Here is a 20830-nt window from a genome sequence, read left to right as displayed (position 1 = left end):
TGGGTTCATTTTTTGGCACAACTCCCAACGGGGGTACCACTTTGTCTTCTAAGGAAAGTGTTCTGAATGGATCCGCCGCCACTCTACCTAAAGATATTTCTTTTTTTTTTTTTTTCGTCACGACGTCTGGGTGTTGGTAGAGTGAGTTTAGATTTTTACTCCAGCCTTTCTTAACTTTAGAAGGGCATGACATGCCTATATTTGTGTATCCTCCTCCTTTTACTCCTCCACCTCTTTTCTTTTCACATGACTATGTGTAGTTGTGACTTTTCCATGTGTTTGTTGTGTCTTCTGAGCAGTTTGTCAGCTTTTGGACACCTTTTAAGGTGTTTTCTATGTGTTTGTATGTGTTTGTGTTTGCCTGCCATTGGTTTCAATGGGGTTCGACGGTGTTCGTCGAACAGTTCGACGAACAGTTTGGCGAACATCTCCCTGTTCGACGAACCGAACCGAACCCGAACACTAGGGAGGTGGCTCATCTCTACTCACAATTGTCTGCAGACAAATATGCGAACAATGTCTGAATTTTGGTGTATGTGTCATCTAGATCTATATCCATTTGTTTTTAAACGTATACTTTAAAAAAAACAAAAAACAAATCTCAATTAGCTTGTAATTGTGCAGATAGGAAAACAAATATTTTAGACATATTGAAACATGCTACTATATATTTTAATATATCTCATTGAGAATAATGGAGAAAAAAAGTATACATATTCCATACATTTTTTGGAACCAAAAAGAGTGGTGGGGGCAACTAAGATTATTTGCACATAAAAAAACAAACAAAAAAACAACAGTATGACATAAACCTGACAGAACGTAATCAAAAGACATTTTCTTACCACATCACATCCATTTTAGTATAAGCCTGAACACAGTATTTTGTAATTCGAGGGTATACAGCCAGCAGAACACACTGTATATATGTGAATGTAGCCCTAACCAATCCATCAGTGTGGCAGCAATATTATTATTATTCCTTGATTTTTGTCTCTGCATCAAGAATTGTGACCACAACATCTGAAGGAGAAACTTGAGAAAGCTTTCCTTTGTAACCGTATACCCACCTAACAATAAGTATCAATTATCTCTAGCGATGGCTATTACGGTACAACAATCTACTCCTTTATTTCTAAGTTCTGCATCTCTTTGAACATTTTTTTCTTTTCTAAATTGTCTTTGGCTTTTCTCCTTTTCTCTTGTTTCTTCTTTTCGGCTTCTTCTTTTTGCTTGAAGACATCGCTGCTTTCTCTTTTATAGAAAAAGTCAACTTTTTCTTGAAGTATTCTTCGAGCTCTTATTCTATTAACCTCTGTGGACCTTGTTTGGTGGCACTAAAAAAATCAAACAAAAGTAATCTGATGTGAAGATCTTACACATAGAAATTTCGAAAGTCTGTGGGTAAAAGGCAGTAGATCCATCATCACATGGACAAAGGTATGGAAGTGTACTGTACTATCCTACTGTATTTGGTATATTATAAGGTATTGTTTTTATATTTTACAAGAATTCTATGGGTAACAGATGCCACTGTATTGCATTCAGTAAATGTGGATATTATGAGCGTTTCATTATGTATCCAGTAAAGAATGCTCTTTATAGCTTTTGAATGACAGATGCACAACAGTGGCAACCATTTAACGGATACATCATAAAAACCTATTAAAAAGCTTACGTTTTTTTAAAGGGAACCTGCAATGTCCCCATGCCCTCCAACCCAGCAGCAATCATATATGTATCACCGATTCCCTGCCTAACCAGCCCTTCATAATAGTAGTCACTTAAATCCAGTATTTATAAGCTCCATTTTTCTGATACTAAATTAGGCCTTTTACTAGTCAATGGGACGTTAGTTTCACCAGACTAGTCAGCCCTCTCCACATATTATCATGCCCATGTGAGCGTGATAACATGATTTGCATGAGCCGGCGTCATCTCCAGCTCTCCTCTCTATTCAATAGCGTCACAGTGCCTCTGAAGCCGGGTGTGTGCTTCCCAGCTTCAGAGGCGCACTGCGCATGACCAACAGGGGAGAAGATGTACGTGAGCCATCATCTGCATTTCCGGTCATGCGCAGTGTGCCTTTGAAGCCGGGAAGCACACAACCGGCTTCAGAGGCACTGTGACGTTCCAAATAATTTACCTCATTATATCTATGTGTGACAGATACCACTGTTATACTGTATGGTATCTCGAATGAGAAAAAAGGTATATTAAACAGGATGTCCACTACTTTTACATTGATGACATAGGATAGGTCATCAATGTCTGATCGGCCGGGGTCAGACACCCGTCAGCCCTGCCGATCAGCTGTTATTAGTGTTGGCGGCAGGAAGTACTCACTTGCTGAGCTGCCCTGTCTACTTGTAGTGGCTGGTGCTTGGTACTGTACCTCCGCCTACTATTCAAATCAATATGAGGCGGATGTGTAGCACCCTGTGGTGGCCACTCACTACAAGTAAGCGGAGCAGCTCAGCAAGTGAGTACTTCCTGCCACCAACACTAATAACAGCTGAACGGCGTGGGTGCCGGGAGTCGAACCTAGCTGATGAGACAGTGATAACCTATCCTAAGGATAGGATATCAATTTAAAAGTAGTGGACAACCTCTTTAAACAGAAAAATGGATAAAGGTGCAGTAGGGAGATGACTTCTCTTTGCTGTAATGTGATCACCTTAATGGATATGCTAAGAGAAAACCTCCTATTAATGCCTAAATATTATATGCGCTGCCGCCACCCTCCTCTATGGGTCCTTAGTGAAGTTCAGGAAAGAATAAAGTTTATGTATGACTGCTGCGGTGTCGAGCACTACTGAGCTCTTCCATAAACCTGGTTCTTTACTAAACTTTCTGCAGCTGTTTGGCATCATCACAGCCTTGATTTCACATTTATATCAAGTGATTATACAGTATATTAACCAATTCAGGACCGGGCCATTTTCCCCATTTCTGATTCACATATTAAAATAATTTTTGCCGTTGTTTTTTTGTGATGCACAGGGTTAAGTAGTATATATATATATATATATATATAGTTTTTTTTTTATATATATATATATATATATATATATAATTTTTATTTTTTTTGCAGATATCGGGGATAAATATGAAATACGTGAATATTTTTCACTTTTTTACAAAAATTAAATTGTGATCAGCTTTCAGTAGAAATTACTTTTATATACTGGACATCTTTTTTTTTTCTTTTTACAGATGTGGCGCATGATTAGCAATTCAGGCTAGCTGATTTTTTTTTTCCACTTTGTTTTTTTATTTACCATACTTATTTCACCCACTGTGCCCCCCACCTCACCATAAAGTCTTTAAAGATATTAACATTTTAATACATTCTATTGCTGATTTTCCCTGCAACTGAGGCTGATAGGGAGGGTACAGGGGAAATTCAACCACCTACCTGCAAAGCAAAACAAGACTTGGGTCTCCTTAGACCCAGCAGCTCCTGCTCTCTCCCTACACTCACCTGAATATGGAGGAGGCAATGCTGACAACAATTCATATACTTTACATACAACAGTTGTTCAGTGCTGTGTGTATCAAAATCAGAAAAGCAGAGATGGGGAGTCTGGCTGTGTCTGACAGCCAGGTCCCACTTGCTCCTGAAGCTGCACAAACTTCTGCAAGCAGCTTACTTTGCATTGACATTTTAGATCATCAGTGCAAACTGCCTAGAAGTTTCACGTCTATAAGCAGAATGGAACTAGCCAATCATGCAATGTAAACATAGCCTTAAATAAACGTGTTCTTATTTGGTGAATATTTTTTTGTCCACTGAAATCAATGAAAAAAAAATTACGATATCACACTCAGCGGATGCTAAGGTTTCTAAGAAGGAAAATAAACAACAAAATATACATTTAGACATCTAGAACAATGTCCTGCAAATTTTTCCCATTTACTGTTGTTATACCTTAACGACGATACCAGAAGGAATATGCTTTAATACAACACAGTTATTGGTTTTGTTCGTAGCCTGTCCTCCAGGGCCATGTCCACGGACAAACTGTTCTTCCAAGTCTTTTTCATCAAGTTCTAGTAAACCAGAGAATGAATCTTTTGTCAGCACTCTTTGGGTTAATATCCCCACAGTCCATGGTTTTAAGAAATGGAGCTGCTTTGCAGGAATCCATGGTTTCCAAGACAGCAGTTTAGGCAAACAAAAGATGATGGGCGACGACATGGATTGGGAACAACTGTACAATAAAAGACAAATACTATTAATAATAGATATGTTCTTTGATGCTGTACATCGCTCATTGGTCCAATTATAGTATCAGCATGCTTACATTATTAACGCCCTGAGCACCAGATCACAACTATTTTTTCCTTGTTTCCAATGTATTTATTATTTTTGGAAGGGTTGGGGGAGGGGTGGGTTTAGGCAGATGTAAAAAAAACAAAGAAAGTTAATAAAACGCAGAGCAATTCCACCTTATTTTCTATTTCTTTACATTTTCCACGAAATATACATAACATCACCTGTATTGCACAGGTTGTTTCAATTAGGCTATGTTCACATTTGTGTTGCTGCTTCCATTTAGGACTCAACGCTCAGCTGGATCTGTTGCACATGGGCACCCGATGAACCACACTGACTTTTGTAATAGGGTATATCGGCTTCTGACAAGCTCTGTTTTGCCCCTTTCCTTTACATTGGAAAAATATGGCTTTTTTTTGCATATGGGAACAAACACAAGCGTCTGAATAAGCCTTAATGTTTATTCATATTTCCCATTGTTTTAATACACTTCTGCTTTTGGTGGCATCCAGAACTTCCAGTGTCGTTATCCCGTTATCCCATAAATTCTCTGTGCAAAGCCATCATCAAGGAGCAAAGAGGAAATGAGAAATTTTGGTCAAAATGAGGAACTGTCCCTCCGAAAGAAGGTCACTTGTTACGTATGTGCAACGTCTCGCCTGTAGAGTGGATGCAAAAATTATGCTGTAGTACAGTGTTCCCCAACTCCATTGCTCATGGCCCACCAACAGGTCATGGTTTCAGGATTTCCTTAGTATTGCCCAGGTGATAAATGCATCACCTTCACAGGCAATAATTGCATCAACTGTGCATTACAAAGGAAATCCTGAAAACATGACCTGTTGGTGGGCCTTGAGCACTGGAGTTGGGGATCACTGCTGTAGTACACTAGGGTCGCACCACCATATTTTCTCTCATCCAAGAGCATCGGCTAGATTATGCAAATCACACTATGATCAAACAGAATTTGATCAGAGTGATACAATTTGCTCAGATGAGGAGAAAATAGAAAAAAAAAGTCTCCATTCTGTCAGTCAGTGAAAATAGGATCACACTTGAATGTTATCCGAGTGTAGTCTGATGGTTTTCACGGACTCATAGACTTGTAAAGCTGTGAGCGATCAGATTTACGGATAAAAATACTACATGCCGCAAAGTCGTTCATGCTCACAGCCACATAGAATATCATTGGTTCGAGCACAATCCGATGTTTTGTCGGATTGCACTTGGGCTGCAAATAAAATCAGTCTGTACAAGCCCTTACACTTGGGAAGCCAAGGGCTAATTTGCATCTACTATATAATTGTCTAAGGGTCACTTCCGTCTTTCTGTCTGTCTGTCACGGAAATCCTTGGTCGCGGCAAAACGGCCACGACCAATCAGTGACGGGCACAGTCCGGCGGCAAAATGGACGCTCCCTACTCCCAGCAGTCAGTGCCCGCTCCATACTCCCCTCCAGTCAGCGCTCACACAGGGTTAATGGCAGCGTTAACGGACCGCGTTATGCCGCGGTGTAACGCACTTCGTTAACGCTGCTATGAACCCTGTCTGACCAACTTTTTACTATTGATGCTGCCTATGCCTGGGCTGGATCCGGGGGGCCGACGGAGTGTGAGTATATAACTATTTTTTATTTTAATTATTTTTTTAACAGGGATATGGTGCCCACATTGCTATATACTACGTGGGCTGTGTTAGATACTGTGTGGGCTGTGTTATATACTACATCTCTGTGCTATATACTATGTGGGCTGTGCTATATACTACGTGGCTGTGGTATATATTACGTGGCTAGGCAATATACTACATCGCTGTGCTCTATACTACGTGGCCTGTGGTATATACTGCATGGGCAGTGCTATATACTACGTCTCTGTGCTATATACTACGTAGCTGTGCAATATATTACGTGGCTGTGCAATATACTACGTAGCTGTGCAATATATTACGTGGCTGTGCAATATACTACGTGGCTATGCAATATACTACGTGTCTGCTATATACTACGTGGCTGGGCAATATACTATGTGGCTGGGCAATATACTACGTGGCTGGGCAATATACTACGTGGCTGGGCAATATACTACATGGGCTGTGCAGTATACTACGTGGGCTGTGTTATATACTACGTGGGCTGTGTTATACGCTACTTGGCTGTGCTATATTTCTCTGCTGTATCTGTGCATCATGACTTGTGGTACGTGTTAAAGAGGAGGGCCCACAGACTCTTTCGCCCGGGGCCCTCAAAAACCTGGAGCCGGCTCTGGCTTCACTGATTGTTCGCGGCCGGGCGTGACCAATCAGCGACAAGCGCAGTCCGCCCACGAATTGGCACGGAATTTGAACCACGCTTCGCTAATTGGTCGCGGCCGGCCGAATCCTGTGTATAAATTGCATTATTCTGAAAACTTCATAATAAAACTACATACATATTCTAGAATACCCGATGTGTTAGAATCAGGCCACCATCTAGTGTACATATAACGGCCATGAGTTTTGGATTGCCTGTGGGATCTATCAGTTTCATAAGCATATACTGTATGATGTTATTACTTTTGATCAAAACACCCCTAGTTGCACCGTGACTTGTGATAATACAGATGAGGGAGTAGGGCTATTATAGGATCTTGTGAAATACCCCTTATTATGCACCAGACCATTGGTAGCAGTAACATGTAAGATTACTTTCACACATGCTATTTTAATGCAGGTTTTTCTTTTTTAAAAACAACTAAAATTAAACATGAATTCAGGAACAGGTAAATAGACTTTTCTATACAGTGATGTGAAAAAGTGTTTGCCCCTTTCCTGCTTTCCTTTTCTTTTGCATGTTTGTCACACTTAAATGTTTTAGATCACCAAATAAATGTGAATATTAGAAAAAGATAACACAAGTAACACAAAATGCAGTTTTTAAATGAAAGTTCTTAGAAGGGAAAAATAAATCCAAACCTACAGGGCCCTGTGTGAAAAAGCGATTGCCCCCTAAACCTAATAATGGTTAGGCCACCCTAGCAGCAACAACTGCAATCAAGCGTTTGCGATAACTGGCAATTAGTGATGAGCGAATATACTCGTTACTCGAGATTTCTCGAGCATGCTCGGGGGTCCTCCGAGTATTTTTTTAATGCTCGGAGATTTCGTTTTTCTTGCCGAAGCTGAATGATTTACATCTGATAGCCAGCATAAGTACATGTGGGGGTTGCTTGGTTGCTAGGGAATCCCCACATGTACTTATGCTGGCTAACAGATGTAAATAATTCAGCTGCAGCAAGAAAAACTAAATCTCCGATCACTAAAAAATACTCAGAGGACCGCTGAGCATTCTCGAGAAATTTCGAGTAACGAGTATATTCGCTCATCACTACTGGCAATGAGTCTTTTACAATGCACTGACATGTCACTCTCCACAAGGAGAAACGTTACCCCTTAGACCTCAGTCCAGAGCTTCTCACCTAGCCAAATCAGTTCTCATACTTTGCACTGATGGGGGACAATAGCCCGAAACACTGTCTGCAAATTGAGATTCTGATTTGGCTTTTATCCTGTTGCAAGACTCCTTAAAGGGTTGGTTGTGACTTGTAGGATCGCTGTTATTAACAGGTGGTGCTATAGAATACAAGTCCTCTTTCTATCTTTAGGCAATTTGCACAACGCTCTGGAAGAATTTTGGCCCTCTTATCTTTGCAGAATTGTTGTAATTCAGCCACACTGGAGGGTTTTCCGAGCATGAACCGCATTTTTAAGGTCATGCCACAGCATCTCAATCGGATTAAGGTCAGGACTTTGACTAGGTCACTCCAAAGTTTTAATTTTAGTTTTCTTAAACCAATCAGAGGTGGACTTGCTGGTGTGTTTTCGATCATTGTCCTGCTGCATAACGCAAGCGCGCTTCAGCCTGAGGTCACGAACAGATGGCCAGACATTCTCCTTCAGGATTTTTTGGAAGACAGTAGAAGTCATAGTTCCATTTACCACAGCAAGTCTTCCAGGTTCTGAAGCTGCAAAACAGCCCCAGACCATTACACGACTATCATCATATTTTACTGTTGGTATGATATTCCTTTTCTGAAATGCTGTTACTTCTCCGCCAGATATAATGGGACATACACCTTCCAAAAAGTTCAGCTTTTGTCTTGTCCGTCCACAGAGTATTCTCTCAAAAGTCTTGGTGATCAAGATGTTTTCTGGCAAAACTAAGATGAGCCTTTATGTTCTATTGCTCAGAAATGGTTTTCATCTGGGAACTCTGCCATGCGGGCCATTTTTTCCCAGTTTCTTTCTTATGGTGGAGTCATGAACTGTGACCTTAAAGGGAACCTGTCACCCCATTTTTTCCGTATGAGATAAAAATACTGTTAAATAGGGCCTGAGCTGTGCATTACAATAGTGTATTTTGTGGACCCCGATTCCCCACCTCTGCTGACGAAATACGTTACCAAAGTAGCCGTTTTCGCCTGTCAATCAGGCTGCTCTGGTCAAATGGGCGTGGTGTCTTCCCCCAGATCTTGCTTATTTTTCTGTTGGTGGGTAGTGGTTTGCGCATGCCCAAGTCCAGAATCCACTGCACAGGAGAGGGAAAAGAGCGCGATCTGCGCTATTCCCCTGGTGATCGGTGGGGGCGGCCATCTTCCTGTGGCCGCGCGTGCGCAGATGGAGCGCTCTGCTGCCCGGGGCTTCAGGAAAATGGCCGCGGGATGCCGCGTGTGCGCAGATGGAGATCGCGGCGGCCATTTTCCTGAAGCAGAGTTCGCATCTTGGCTTCAGGAAAATGGCCGCCGCGATCTCCATCTGCGCACGCGCGGCACCCCACGGCCATTTTCCTGAAGCCCCGGGCAGCAGAGCGCTCCACCTGCGCACGCGCTGCCACAGGAAGATGGCCGCCCCCACCGATCACCAGGGGAATAGCACAGATCGCGCTCTTTTCCCTCCCCTGTGCAGTGGATTCTGGACTTGGGCATGCGCAAACCACTACGCCACCAACGGAAAAATAAGCAAGATCTGGGGGAAGACACCACGCCCATCTGACCAGACCAGCCTGATTGACAGGCGAAAACGGCTACTTTGGTAACGTATTTCGGCAGCATACACTATAGTAATGCACAGCTCAGGCCCTATTTAACAGTATTTTTATCTCATACGGAAAAAACGGGGTGACAGGTTCCCTTTAACTGAGGCAAGTGAGGCCTGCAGTTCTTTGGATCTTGTTGTGGCATCTTTTGTGACCTCTTGGATGAGTTGTCGCTGTGCTGTTGAGGTAATTTTGGTCAGCCAAACACTCTTGGGTAGGTTCACCACTAGTCCATGTTTTGGCCATTTGTGGATAATGGCTCTCACTGTGGTTCGCTGGAGTCCCAAAGCTTTAGATATGGCTTTATAACCCTTTTCCAGACTGATAGATCTCACTTACTTTGTTTCTCAATTGTTCCAGAATTTCTTTGGATCGCAGCATGATGTTTAGCTTTTGAGGATCTTTTGGTCTACCTCACTTTGTCAGGCAAGTCCTATTTAAGTGATTTCTTGATTGAGAACAGATGTAGTGATGTGGCAGTAATCAGGCCTGGATGTGGCTAGGAAATTTGAACTCGGCTTCCCAAAGATATGATAAACAACGTATAATTTATGTTTTAGAGGGGGGGAGCCATGAATTTTTCACACAGGGCCCTGTAGGTTTTATTTTTCCCTTTAACAATAAAGACCTTCATTTAAAAACTGCATTTTGTGTTACTTGTGTTATCTGTGTCTAATATTTAAATTTGCTTGGTCATCTGAACCATTTTACTGTGACAAACATGCGAAAGAATAGGAAATCAATAAGTGGGCAAACACTTTTTCACACCACTGTATACCTTAGACCAGTGTCCTCACAGCCCCCCCACAGGTCACGTTTTCAGCATTTCCATAGATGCAATGACACAAATGGAGTTCAAATGGACCCCATGTTTTTTTTTCAAGTGTCCGTCTCTGTAGACGTAATCTACTATGTCTGAAAATATGAACACTACCAAAAAACAGAATACAAATAGAAACCCAAGACACGCTGCATAAACGCAATGTGAACAGGGCCTTACAATCAACTTCTGACATTGGATTTAAAGACTTTATTACAAAAAGCTACAGTAACAGCACCTTTAGGTTAAAGCCAGGTGATGTCACACAATTCATTACACATGACCTATTTTAATTCAAGTTTAGCAACATTTAAGCCCTGTCATAGTTGCATTATATAAGGGCGTGGTCATGACAGATTTTTCTTATGGAAAAAAATCCAATCATAGATTTGCTTTATGACATATAGCATAGAGATTAGCTATATTCAATAACCTTAAAGGGTTATGCCAAAATCCTATCCCAATATGTAGTAGGTGTTATAATAATATTAGCAAATACCTCCAATTAGAAATGTAGTATAGTTCTTCTCATTCACTGTGTCGCTTACCTCATGTGCAGGCATTGCAGTAGCTTAGTTATCCATGGCTAGATCCACTAACAGCTAACTAATAGTGATGAGCGAGTGTACTCGTTACTCGGGTTTCCCCGAGCATGCTCGGGTGGTCTCCGAGTATTTCGGCATAGTCGTAGATTTAGTTTATGTTGACGAAGCTGCATGATTTGTGGCTGCTAGACAGCTTGAATACATGTGTAGATTGCCTGTTTGTTAGGGGATTCCCACATGTAATCAAGCTGTCTAGCAGCCGCAAATCATGCTTTGTCGACATAAACTAAATCTCCGAGCACGCCAAAATACTCGGAGACCACCCGAGCATACTCGGAGAAACTCGAGTAATGAGCACACTCGCTCATCACTACTAACTGTCACTACCTGAGTGGTCAGAACTAGTGATGAGCGAGTGTACTCATTGCTCGGGTTTTCCCGAGCACGCTCGGGTGACCTCCGGGTATTTATGACTGCTCGGAGATTAAGTTTTCATCCCGGCAGCTGAATGATTTACAGCTACTAGACAGCTTGATTACATGTGGGGGTTCCCTAGCAACCAAGCAACCCCCACATGTACTTAGGCAGGCTAGTAGCTGTAAATCATTCAGCTGGGGCGATGAAAACTAAATCTCCGAGCACTAAAAAATACTCAGAGGACACCCGAGCATGCTCAGGAAAACCCAAGCAACGAGTACACTTGCTCATCACTAGTCATAACCATGGATACCTAAACTACTGCAATGCCTGCACATGGGGAAATAACATAGTGACTCAGAAGAACTATACTACATTTGTAATTGGAAGTATTTGCTAAAAATATTATTATTATTACTAGCTGTACTACCCGGCTTCGCCCGGGTTTATGACTGCTGTTAGCAAAATAGAATGTGTTAACAAAAATTTATTCTGCACACAAAAAACACAAAACAAATAGATAGAAATGTAATTATTAAAAGGCAAAAACTAAGCTAATAGAAGCATTTCACAACATATATTAGCTTTGTTATACTGAGAATGTCTTTGTTGCCTATATTAACCAATCAGAGCTCAGATTAATTAACTGTAGCAAAATAGAAGCTGAGCTGTGATTGGTTGCTATTGGCAGCCTGATAAATCCCCAGCCAACAGGAAGCCCTCCCCCCCCTGGCAGTATATATTAGCTCACACATACACATAATAGACTGGTCATGTGACTGACAGCTGCCGGATTCCTATATGGTACATTTGTTGCTCTTGTAGTTTGTCTGCTTATTAATCAGATTTTTATTTTTGAAGGACAATACCAGACTTGTCTGTGTTTTAGGGCGAGTTTCATGTGTCAAGTTGTGTGTGTTGAGTTGCGTGTGGCGACATGCATGTAGGGACTTTTGTGAGATGAGTTTTGTGTGGCGACATGCGTGTAGCAACTTTTTGTGTGTCGAGTTGCATGTGACAGGTTAGTGTAGCAAGTTGTGTGCAGCAAGTTTTGCGCATGGCGAGTTTTGCACGTGGCGAGTTTTATGTGTGGTGCCTTTTGAGTATGTGCAAGTTTTGTGTGAGGCAACTTTTGCATGTGTTGCAACTTTTGTGCATGTGGCAATTTTTCTGCGTGTGGCAATTTTTCTGCGTGTGCAAGTTTTGCGTGTGGCGAGTTTTCCATGAGGTGAGTTTTGCACGTGTGGCGAGTTTTGCATGTGGAGAGTTTTGCGCGTGGCGAGTTTTGAACGGCGACTTTTGTGTTTCTACTTTTATGTGGCGAGGTTGGTGTATGTGTGGTGAAATGTGCGCTGAGGGTGGTATATGTGTTCGAGCACGTGGTAGTGTGTGGCGCATTTTGTGTGTGTGTTCATATCCCCGTGGTGGTGTGGTGATTATCCCATGTTGGGGCCCCACCTTAGCAGCTGTACAGTATATACTCTTTGGCGCCATTGCTGTCATTCTTTAAGTCCCCCTTGTTCACATCTGGCAGCTGTTAATTTGCCTCCAACACTTTTCCTTTCATTTTTTCCCCATTATGTAGATAGGGGCAAAATTGTTTGGTGAATTGGAAAGCGCGGGATTAAAATTTCACCTCACAACATAGCCTATGACGCTCTCGGGGTCCAGACGTGTGACTGTGCAAAATTTTGTGCCTGTAGCTGCGACGCCTCCAACACTTTTCCTTTCACTTTTTCCCCATTATGTAGATAGGGGCAAAATTGTTTGGTGAATTGGAAAGCGCGGGGTTAAAATTTCACCTCACAACATAGCCTATGACGCTCTCGGGGTCCAGACGTGTGACTGTGCAAAATTTTGTGCCTGTAGCTGCGACGCCTCCAACACTTTTCCTTTCACTTTTTCCCCATTATGTAGATAGGGGCAAAATTGTTTGGTGAATTGGAAAGCGCGGGGTTAAAATTTCACCTCACAACATAGCCTATGACGCTCTCGGGGTCCAGACGTGTGACTGTGCAAAATTTTGTGGCTGTAGCTGCGACGGTTCAGATGCCAATCCCGGACATACATACATACATACACACATTCAGCTTTATATATTAGATTATTACACCTACTACATATTGGGATAGGATCTTTGAGATGGGAATACCCCTTTAAGGCCTCCTTCACTCATCTGTGAAAAAAACAATACTAGTGCTATCAGTGATTAATAATTATAGAACAAGGAGCATACAATATAGATACGTATAAACAAAATCTTTATTAAGGGCTGTCCCACACGTCCAGATAATTCCGGTACCGGAAAAAATCGGTACCGGAGTTATCCATGTCCGTGTGCCTGTGAGCTCACGTAGGCCATACGTGCGGCACACGTGTGCCGCCCGTGTGCCGAGTGGGTACCACATGGAGCGTGTGGTACCCACGCGTGTGGTACACTGCATCGTGCTGAAGCCGCGATTCATATCTTCTGTGCAGCAGCGTTTGCTGCATAGAAGATATGAATAATAGTGTTTAAAAGAAAGATCTATTTGTCCGCCGCCCTCCCACCCCCTGTGCGCCCCCCCGCTGTTCTGAAAATACTCACCCGCCTCCCTCGCAGTGTCCTGTCCTGGCCGCCCCTTCTACTGTATGCGGTCAGGTGGGGCCGCTCATTTACAGTCATGAATAGGCGGCTCCACCCCTATGAGAGGTGGAGCCAAATATTCATGACTCTAATCGGCGGCCCCACGTGACCACATACAGGAGAAGCTGAAGCCAGCACAGGACACTGCGAGGGACGCGGGTATTTTCAGAACAGCGGGGGGGGGGCGCACAGGGGGTGGGAGGGCGGCGGACAGATAGATCTTTCTTTTAAACACTATTATTCATATCTTCTATGCAGCAAACGCTGCTGCACAGAAGATATGAATGGCGGCTTCAGCACCATGTGGGGGGGACAGCGCTTACTGTAGCGCTGTCTCCTGCACGCCACAGGGACTGCACACGGAGACCGTCCGGGTGTGGTCCGTGTTTTACACGGACCCATTGACTTTAATGGGTCCGTGTAATACGTGCGCTCCCACGAACACTGACATGTCTCCGTGTTTGGCACACGGAGACACGGTCCGCAAAAAATCAATGACATCTGCACAGATGCATTGATTTTAATGGGTCTACGTGTGTCAGTGTCTCCGGTACGTGAGGAAACTGTCACCTCACGTACCGGAGCCACCGACGTGTGAAACCGGCCTAATACAAATATTAAAATTATTATCAGTAGTACGTTGTAATATTTCTGTTCCAATGCAAAACAGAAGGAGGAGCTACCACCCCAACAGTACTAAATAATTGCCCCAAGGGGGAAAAGGCATAGCACAGTCCCCACATAAGGTATAGAATGAGTAAGCCCATGTTACAGAAATATATCCAGTAATCAAATGCAGGTGTACCCGCATGAGGGGAAGTTCATTAGCTGTCTATGACATCCTAACAATAAAAAAGGGGCTTACCAAAGAGAGGGGTGAAGAGGAGAGGTACAGCCGGTCTTCTCTCTGGCTGTACCCTCATGCGGGTACACGTGCATTTGTTTACTGGCTATATTTCTGTAACATGGGCTTACTCATTCTATACCTTATGTGGGGACTGTGCTATGCCTTTTCCCCCTTGGGGCAATTATTTAGTACTGTTGGGGTGGTAGCTCCTCCTTCTGTTTTGCATTGGAACAGAAATATTACGACGTACTACTGATAATAATTTTAATATTTGTATTAATAAAGATTTTGTTTATACGTATCTATATTGTATGCTCCTTCTTCTATATGTACTCTATGGAGCGAATATTATTCGTCTGGGGGCTCATCATTTGTATGTGCTCTTACCCAGACTGTCGATATGATTTTGTATATCAGTGATTAATAATGCAGATAGCGGGTAACCTGTTCACACCGGACCCCTCCTATAATCTGAGGGGAGCCCAGCAGAGTTTGCCACATAGAATTCATTTCAATTAAGAATATACCTCTTGATATTTATCAGATTTCCCACTGAAATCAATGGGAGGCCGCCGTTTGTGGGCAGATAGGTAGCAGCCCGCTGGCTTCTCTGCAGTATCACCCCATTGCTGCAAGTGATGCTGATCGCAGCTACATATCCCTCATATGGTAATGGTATATAGTCATGTTTAAAGGAGATGTCTTTAACAGAAGAAAAAAAAGCATAAATAAATTTTTATACTGAGACAATCCCTTGAAATAGGAATATGCTTCCCAGGAGCCAGCACATGTGACGATCAGCAGAGACAACGGACAGAACTGTGAAATACAAGCTTCAGTTTAAAGGATGGAAGCTGTAATCTGATTGGGTGGCACAGCTTTACACCCTGTCTGCCCCATATTATACATATATCGCTCCCCATCTACTAGCGGTAAACAAAGGAGGACTCTGGGGTCTCCCCACAGTAAGAATGCAGCTGAACTGAGCAGTGTAGAAAGTACAGGAGACATTAAGCGACGAAGCAAAGTCACCTTTCAAGTACACAGATGTCAGGAAATACTGCAAGTACATACCACTTAGGTGGCCCTCACTGCGCATGCGCTAAGATCCGTCATCCTCTTCTTTCTCCGGAAATAAAAACACTAGAGTGTTTATCATTTGCTGCCATTTTCTCGGAGACCAGACGTTGACGAGTTCCAAGCAATGTGACTACATAAAATGGCTCCTGTAGCGGCTGCGAAATGCAGTGCTAACTGTTATGTGTCCCTAATAACAAAGCTTTGTAAATTATTGCGGAATTATTACAAAAATGTAACTTCTTTTATTATTAACCACCCAGTGACTGTCCGAGTGCAGATATGTCTTCTCCTGCGTATACATCGCTAGAGAGAAAGTAGTTAAGTAACTATAAGGGTTATGTGCCCACGTTGCGGATTCTGCTGCGGATTTTTCCGCAGCGGATTTGGAAAATCCGCAGTGCAAAACCACTGCAGTTTTCACTGCGGATTTTATCACGGTTTTTTCAGCGGATTCCTCTGCGGGTTTTCAACTGCACTTTCCTATTGGTGCAGGTTGAAAACCGCTGCGGAATCCGCAGAAAGAATTGACATGCTGTGGAAAATAATCCGCTGCGTTTCCGTGCAGAATTTTCCGCAGCATGTGCACAGCGTTTTTTTTTTTCCATAGGTTTACATGGTACTGTAAACTTTGGGAAAACTGCTGCGGATCCGCAGCGTCAAATCCGCTGCGGATCCGCAGCAAAATCCGCAGTGTGTGCACATACCCTAAGCGGTTCAGCGCAGACAGGACATTTTCCAGTGCTCTGTTCTATCAAAAGCGATGAAGCGTGGAACCTCCAAAGTAATACCTCAGCCAAAATAATACCTCAGCCAAAATAATACCTCAGCCAAAATAATACCTCAGCCAAAATAATACCCCAGCCAAAGTAATACCTCAGCCAAAGTAATACCTCAGCCAAAGTAATACCTCAGCCAAAATAATACCTCAGCCAAAATTATACCCCAGCCAAAGTAATACCTCAGCCAAAGTAATACCTCAGCCAAAATTATACCTCAGCCATAGTAATACCTCAGCCAAAATAATACCTCAGCCAAAGAAATACCTCAGCCATAGTAATACCTCAGCCAAAGAAATACCTCAGCCAAAGAAATACCTCAGCCAAAGGAATACCTCAGCCAAAGGAATACCTCAGCCAAAATAATACCTCAGCCAAAGTAATACCTCAGCCAAAAAAATACCTCAGCCATAGTAATACCTCAGCCAAAATAATACCTCAGCCAAAATAATACCTCAGCCAAAATAATACCTCAGCCAAAATACCTCAGCCAAAATAATACCTCAGCCAAAATAATACCTCAGCCAATATAATACCTCAGCCAAAATAATACCTCAGCCATAGTAATACCTCAGCCAAAATAATACGTCAGCCAAAATAATACCTCAGCCAAAGTAATACCTCAGCCAAAGAAATACCTCAGCCAAAGTAATACCTCAGCCAAAATAATACCTCAGCCAAAATTATACCCCAGCCAAAGTAATACCTCAGCCAAAATTATACCTCAGCCAAAGTAATACCTCAGCCATAGTAATACCTCAGCCAAAATAATACCTCAGCCAAAGAACTACCTCAGCCATAGTAATAGCCATAGTAATACCTCAGCCAAAGAAATACCTCAGCCAAAGAAATACCTCAGCCAAAGGAATACCTCAGCCAAAGGAATACCTCAGCCAAAATAATACCTCAGCCAAAAAAATACCTCAGCCATAGTAATACCTCAGCCAAAATAATACCTCAGCCAAAATAATACCTCAGCCAAAGGAATACCTCAGCCAAAATAATACCTCAGCCAAAATAATACCTCAGCCAAAATAATACCTCGGCCAAAATAATACTTCAGCCAATATAATACCTCAGCCAAAATAATACCTCAGCCAAAATAATACCTCAGCCAAAATAATACCTCAGCCAAAGTAATACCTCAGCCAAAATAATACCTCAGCCAAAGTAATACCTCAGCCAAAGTAATACCTCAGCCAAAGTAATGCCTCAGCCAAAATATCAGCCAATGTAATGCCTCAGCCAAAGTAATACCTCAGCCAAAGTAATGCCTCAGCCAAAGTAATACCTCAGCCAAAGTAAAACCTCAGTCATAGTAATGCCTCAGCCAAAGTAATGCCTCAGCCAAAGTAAAGGCTAGGTTCACACTGCGTTAACAGCAGCCCGTTCAACACATGCGTTAACGGGCTGCTGTTAATGCAAGTGCCGACTTGTCATACCGCTAGCGCAGATAGAGCTAGCAGATGCTCTATCTGCGCTAGCGGTGACAGACCCGGAAACGCTGCAGCCCACGTCCCAGGGTCCGTCACTCAATGACGGCACATCACTAGCGCACACCCACAATGGGTGTGCACTAGCGATGCGTCCGACATTGAACTAAATGGCGGCGTTAACGGACTACGTTACACCGCGTTATGCCACAGGGTAACATAGTCCGTCTAACGGACGACTAAAACGTAATGTGGTAGTGAAGAACAAGACGTGCACTCTCGCTACTACTGGTGCAGACTGAACATGGAGGGGTTCTCCAGAATATAGTCATGAACATCAACAGTCGCACTCAAGAAAGATGTTTTCAGATTATTGTTAGCCAAATACGTGGTTTCTTTATTGTTTTGAAAAAACACCAAAAATAGAGGTATCACCGCAGTGTTGCAAGGTAAGGTGACGTTTCGACCCTCTGGGTCTTTCTCAAACCTTACTTCCAATGGTAGATATGAAGAGGAGGGCACAGATCCCTGGAGGGGTGCAGGAGTCCCGTTAGGGGCTATCACTTTGTAGCTTCGGGTGTCTGCGGTGGTGGTGTAATGTGAACCTGGCCTAATACTACAGATAAAGTAATACCTCAGCCAAAGTAATGCCTCAGCCAAAGTAATGCCTCAGCCAAAGTAATACCTCAGCCAAAGTAATACGTCAGCCAAAATAATACCTCAGCAAATTTTTGTGTTCACATTTTCAGTTTTCCCTCCTCTAGTTTAAGAGTAACCTTTCTTATGTTTCCATTGACACACAGCTCTCTGAGGACTTGTTTTTGCAGAATGAGTTTGTTTTTAAAACACCATTCATTTTGCCATGTAATATACTGAAAATTGAAAACAAAAATTCTATGTGCTGTGAAATGGAGACAACCCCACCCTCCCCCCTGCAATTCCACCATTGTATTTTGGGCTTTATTTTGCAGTATTCATTGCACAGAAAAAGTTACCTGGCAGTGTGATTTTACAGCGAGACCAAACATGAATAGCTATTTTTTTATTCAAATAGTCGCTATATTTTCAGAGATCTGTAACTTTTTTAATTCGACAAAGCTATTGTTTTGTTATGCATGATTTGCTTTAGTTTCTACTCTTACCATTTTGAAGTACATACAGTGCCTAAAAGTAGTATTCAACCCCCTGCAGATTTAATAAGTTTCAAATAAGTTAGAGCCTTCAAACTTCAAACAAGAGCAGGATTTATTAACAGATGCATAAATCTTACAAACCAAAAAGTTTTGTTGCTCAGTTAAATTTTTATAAATTTTAAACATAAAAGTGTGGGTCAATTATTATTCAACCCCTAGGTTTAATATTTTGTGGAATAACCTTTGTTTGCAATTACAGCTAATAATTGTCTTTTATAAGACCTGATCAGGCCGGCACAGGTCTCTGGAGTTATCTTGGCCCACTCCTCCATGCAGATCTTCTCCAAGTTATCTAGGTTCTTTGGGTGTCTCATGTGGACTTTAATCTTGAGCTCCTTCCACAAGTTTTCAATTGGGTTAAGGTCAGGAGACTGACTAGGCCACTGCAACACCTTGATTTTTTGCCTCTTGAACCAGGCCTTGGTTTTCTTGGCTGTGTGCTTTGGGTCGTTGTCTTGTTGGAAGATGAAATGATGACCCATCTTAAGATCCTTGATGGAGGAGCGGAGTTTCTTGTCCAAAATCTCCAGGTAGGCCGTGCTATCCATCTTCCCATGGATGCGGACCAGATGGCCAGGCCCCTTGGCTGAGAAACAGCCCCACAGCATGATGCTGCCACCACCATGCTTGACTGTAGGGATGGTATTCTTGGGGTCGTATGCAGTGCCATCCAGTCTCCAAACGTCACGTGTGTGGTTGGCACCAAAGATCTCGATCTTGGTCTCATCAGACCAGAGAACCTTGAACCAGTCAGTCTCAGAGTCCTCCAAGTGATCATGAGCAAACTGTAGACGAGCCTTGACATGACGCTTTGAAAGTAAAGGTACCTTACGGGCTTGTCTGGAATGGAGACCATTGAGGTGGAGTACATTACTTATGGTATTGACTGAAACCAATGTCCCCACTGCCATGAGATCTTCCCGGAGCTCCTTCCTTGTTGTCCTTGGGTTAGCCTTGACTCTTCGGACAAGCCTGGCCTCGGCACGGGAGGAAACTTTCAAAGGCTGTCCAGGCCGTGGAAGGCTAACAGTAGTTCCATAAGCCTTCCACTTCCGGATGATGCTCCCAACAGTGGAGACAGGTAGGCCCAACTCCTTGGAAAGGGTTTTGTACCCCTTGCCAGCATTGTGACCCTCCACGATCTTGTCTCTGATGGCCTTGGAATACTCCTTTGTCTTTCCCATGTTGACCATGTTTGAGTGCTGTTCACAAGTTTGGGGAGGGTCTTAAATAGTCAGAAAAGGCTGGAAAAAGAGATAATTAATCCAAACATGTGAAGCTCATTGTTCTTTGTGCCTGAAAAACTTCTTAATACTTTAGGGGAACCAAACAGAATTCTGGTGGGTTGAGGGGTTGAATAATAAATGACCCTCTGAAAAGACTTTTCACAATTTTACAAAAAAATAAACAAAGAAATAACATTCTTTTTTGCTGCAGTGCATTTCACACTTCCAGGCTGATCTACAGTCCAAATGTCACAATGCCAAGTTAATTCCAAATGTGTAAACCTGCTAAATCTGCAGGGGGTTGAATACTACTTGTAGGCACTGTACAATGTTTTGATTGCTTTTAATTGCATTTTATCGGGGAACGTGCAGAACTGAAAAATAGCAATTCTGGATTTGTTTTATTTTTTTTTTACTTTATGGTGTTTATGTCACTCACTAGTTTTACTTACTTCAGTACCAGAACTCCAAGATGATGGTGACTGGGGTCTGTCTATACTGGCCCCTACCTTCCTTG

At 42.6% G+C, this 20830-nt stretch overlaps 1 protein-coding gene across 2 annotated transcripts; it reads right to left on the bottom strand.

The window, feature by feature from the left end:
* Positions 1 to 599: 599 nt before the first annotated feature.
* On the bottom strand, positions 600 to 15827 carry MTRFR (mitochondrial translation release factor in rescue). 2 transcript variants are annotated; one of them, XM_077293197.1, is made up of 3 exons: positions 15680 to 15827; positions 3932 to 4214; positions 600 to 1337 (listed from the first exon to the last, which is right to left on the bottom strand). In XM_077293197.1, exons 2-3 carry the CDS (start codon positions 4199 to 4201, stop codon positions 1122 to 1124), a joined length of 486 nt encoding a protein of 161 aa, XP_077149312.1. In that variant the 5' UTR covers positions 4202 to 4214; positions 15680 to 15827; the 3' UTR covers positions 600 to 1121. The 2 variants fall into 2 exon arrangements, with proteins under 2 accessions (XP_077149312.1, XP_077149311.1); XM_077293196.1 differs by having other exon boundaries at positions 15638 to 15689.
* Positions 15828 to 20830: the final 5003 nt, after the last annotated feature.

Source organism: Ranitomeya variabilis, chromosome 1 (genome assembly GCF_051348905.1).
Source record: "Ranitomeya variabilis isolate aRanVar5 chromosome 1, aRanVar5.hap1, whole genome shotgun sequence".
NCBI lineage: Eukaryota > Metazoa > Chordata > Amphibia > Anura > Dendrobatidae > Ranitomeya > Ranitomeya variabilis.
This window is presented reverse-complemented; position numbering and strand designations above follow the sequence as displayed.